The following is a 1,551-nucleotide window of genomic DNA, read 5'->3' on the forward strand; positions in this document are numbered from 1 at the left end:
TGTGTGTATGTATGTGTGTGTGTGCGTGTGTGTGTGGGTGGGTGTGCGTGTGTGTGTGTGGGGGTGTGTTTGTGTGTATGTGTGTGTGCGCGTGTGTGCGCATAAATATATGTGTGTGACGATATATATACAGCTACATAGTATCGCTAATGCAGGCTCTCTGCCTGATATTCACTGTATATCGTCGACGGGACATTCATACTTCATCCTATTTACAATCGTATAGCAACCCAACAAATACGTGCAAACCACTTTGATCGCAGATCATACCGTCCATACATGAAGCCGAAAGCACCCAACCACTCGCCACTCAGACATCACCGGACTGTCGCACCTACCTTTAGTGGTTGCATTCTCGTTCGTATTTGGTGTCTGTCCATGCATGCACAATGTTTCAAGACCGTTCAACACGTTCACGAAAGTAGTGGAGGCTAAGCTAGAGTGTGTTTTTATGTGACATGAGCGGTCTATCCCGCGCTGCTATTTATAGTACTGTCGAGGCCGGCGGCGCACTGGCGTGCCCTCTCGTCACGCTGCCTGCTTATCTCAGCTCGCATCTGAGCGACCCGTTCGGCCACGTACTTATTCACCCGCAGATCTATCTCCGCCTTCTCCTTCTCGCTGAGTATAGTGGGACAACTCCCGGCACTGCCCCTATTGGCATCACGCTTTATGTCCCTCAGGAGTATCTCTGCCTTCTCCTTCTCACTGATCAGAGATGCACACTTGCCAGTGGTACCGGACTTCTTCCCCCTCAGTTTCATCGCCGCCTTGTCCTTCTCGCAGATAATGTTGGTCTCTTTGACCGCCTTGCCCGTTCTGCCCCTGGGCTTCTCACCTCCCCGTAATCTGCCTGGTGCACCTCCAGAGCCCTTTTTAATGCACCTGGGTGCACTGTTGGGAGGTGCGGACAAGTCTTTGACCTTCCCACTTTCGGTCTGTTTGTCGGCCGCCTCCTCGACTTCCTCGTCTACTAACACCCCCAGCATAGTCAACCCCATCAACAGGAGCGATATCGACCAGTTCACATCGCATAACATGTATACCCAGGATTGGTACCATAGCTGGTCTACGGTTAAGGGTATCACCCCCAGTACTATTGCCAGCAGCACACTGCTAGCACTGATAGAGAGAACGGTGTGCGCCAGAGCCGGGAATAGAGCCAGAACACTTGTGTGGAATGCTGACAGCAGTAACAGGTCAGCCAGAAGAAAGTCTATACAGACTGTGATGATAACGAGAGTGAGGCCCATGTAGGCGTCACTACTCATCACTAACACTCTGCCTGTCGCCGGTTCAGCACCGCCAAAGAGTGTGGATGTGGCCATCGGAGCTATCCAACCCTCGGGCATGCTCGCTTTGAACTCATCGACGCTCTGTGCACGCTATGGAGGATATAAAACACTGTTATAATACAGCATACCTACATCAAGAAAAATGTATATCCCAAATCTAAAACAATATAACGAAGCAGCCATACATGCATTTGTAAGTGTATATATATATGTGTGTGCGTGTGTGTGTGTGTGTGTGTATGTGTGTTAAGGTGTG

At 50.2% G+C, this 1,551-nt stretch overlaps 1 protein-coding gene across 1 annotated transcript; it reads right to left on the minus strand.

Annotated features, from left to right (window-relative positions):
- Positions 1–467: 467 nt before the first annotated feature.
- Positions 468–1,352, minus strand: SARC_06968 (hypothetical protein; the record flags this gene model as incomplete). The annotated part of the gene is made up of 1 exon (XM_014299106.1): positions 468–1,352. One exon carries the CDS (start codon positions 1,350–1,352, stop codon positions 468–470), a length of 885 nt encoding a protein of 294 aa, XP_014154581.1.
- Positions 1,353–1,551: the final 199 nt, after the last annotated feature.

The sequence above is a fragment of the Sphaeroforma arctica genome (genome assembly GCF_001186125.1).
Source record: "Sphaeroforma arctica JP610 unplaced genomic scaffold supercont1.524, whole genome shotgun sequence".
Lineage (NCBI taxonomy): Eukaryota > Ichthyosporea > Ichthyophonida > Sphaeroforma > Sphaeroforma arctica.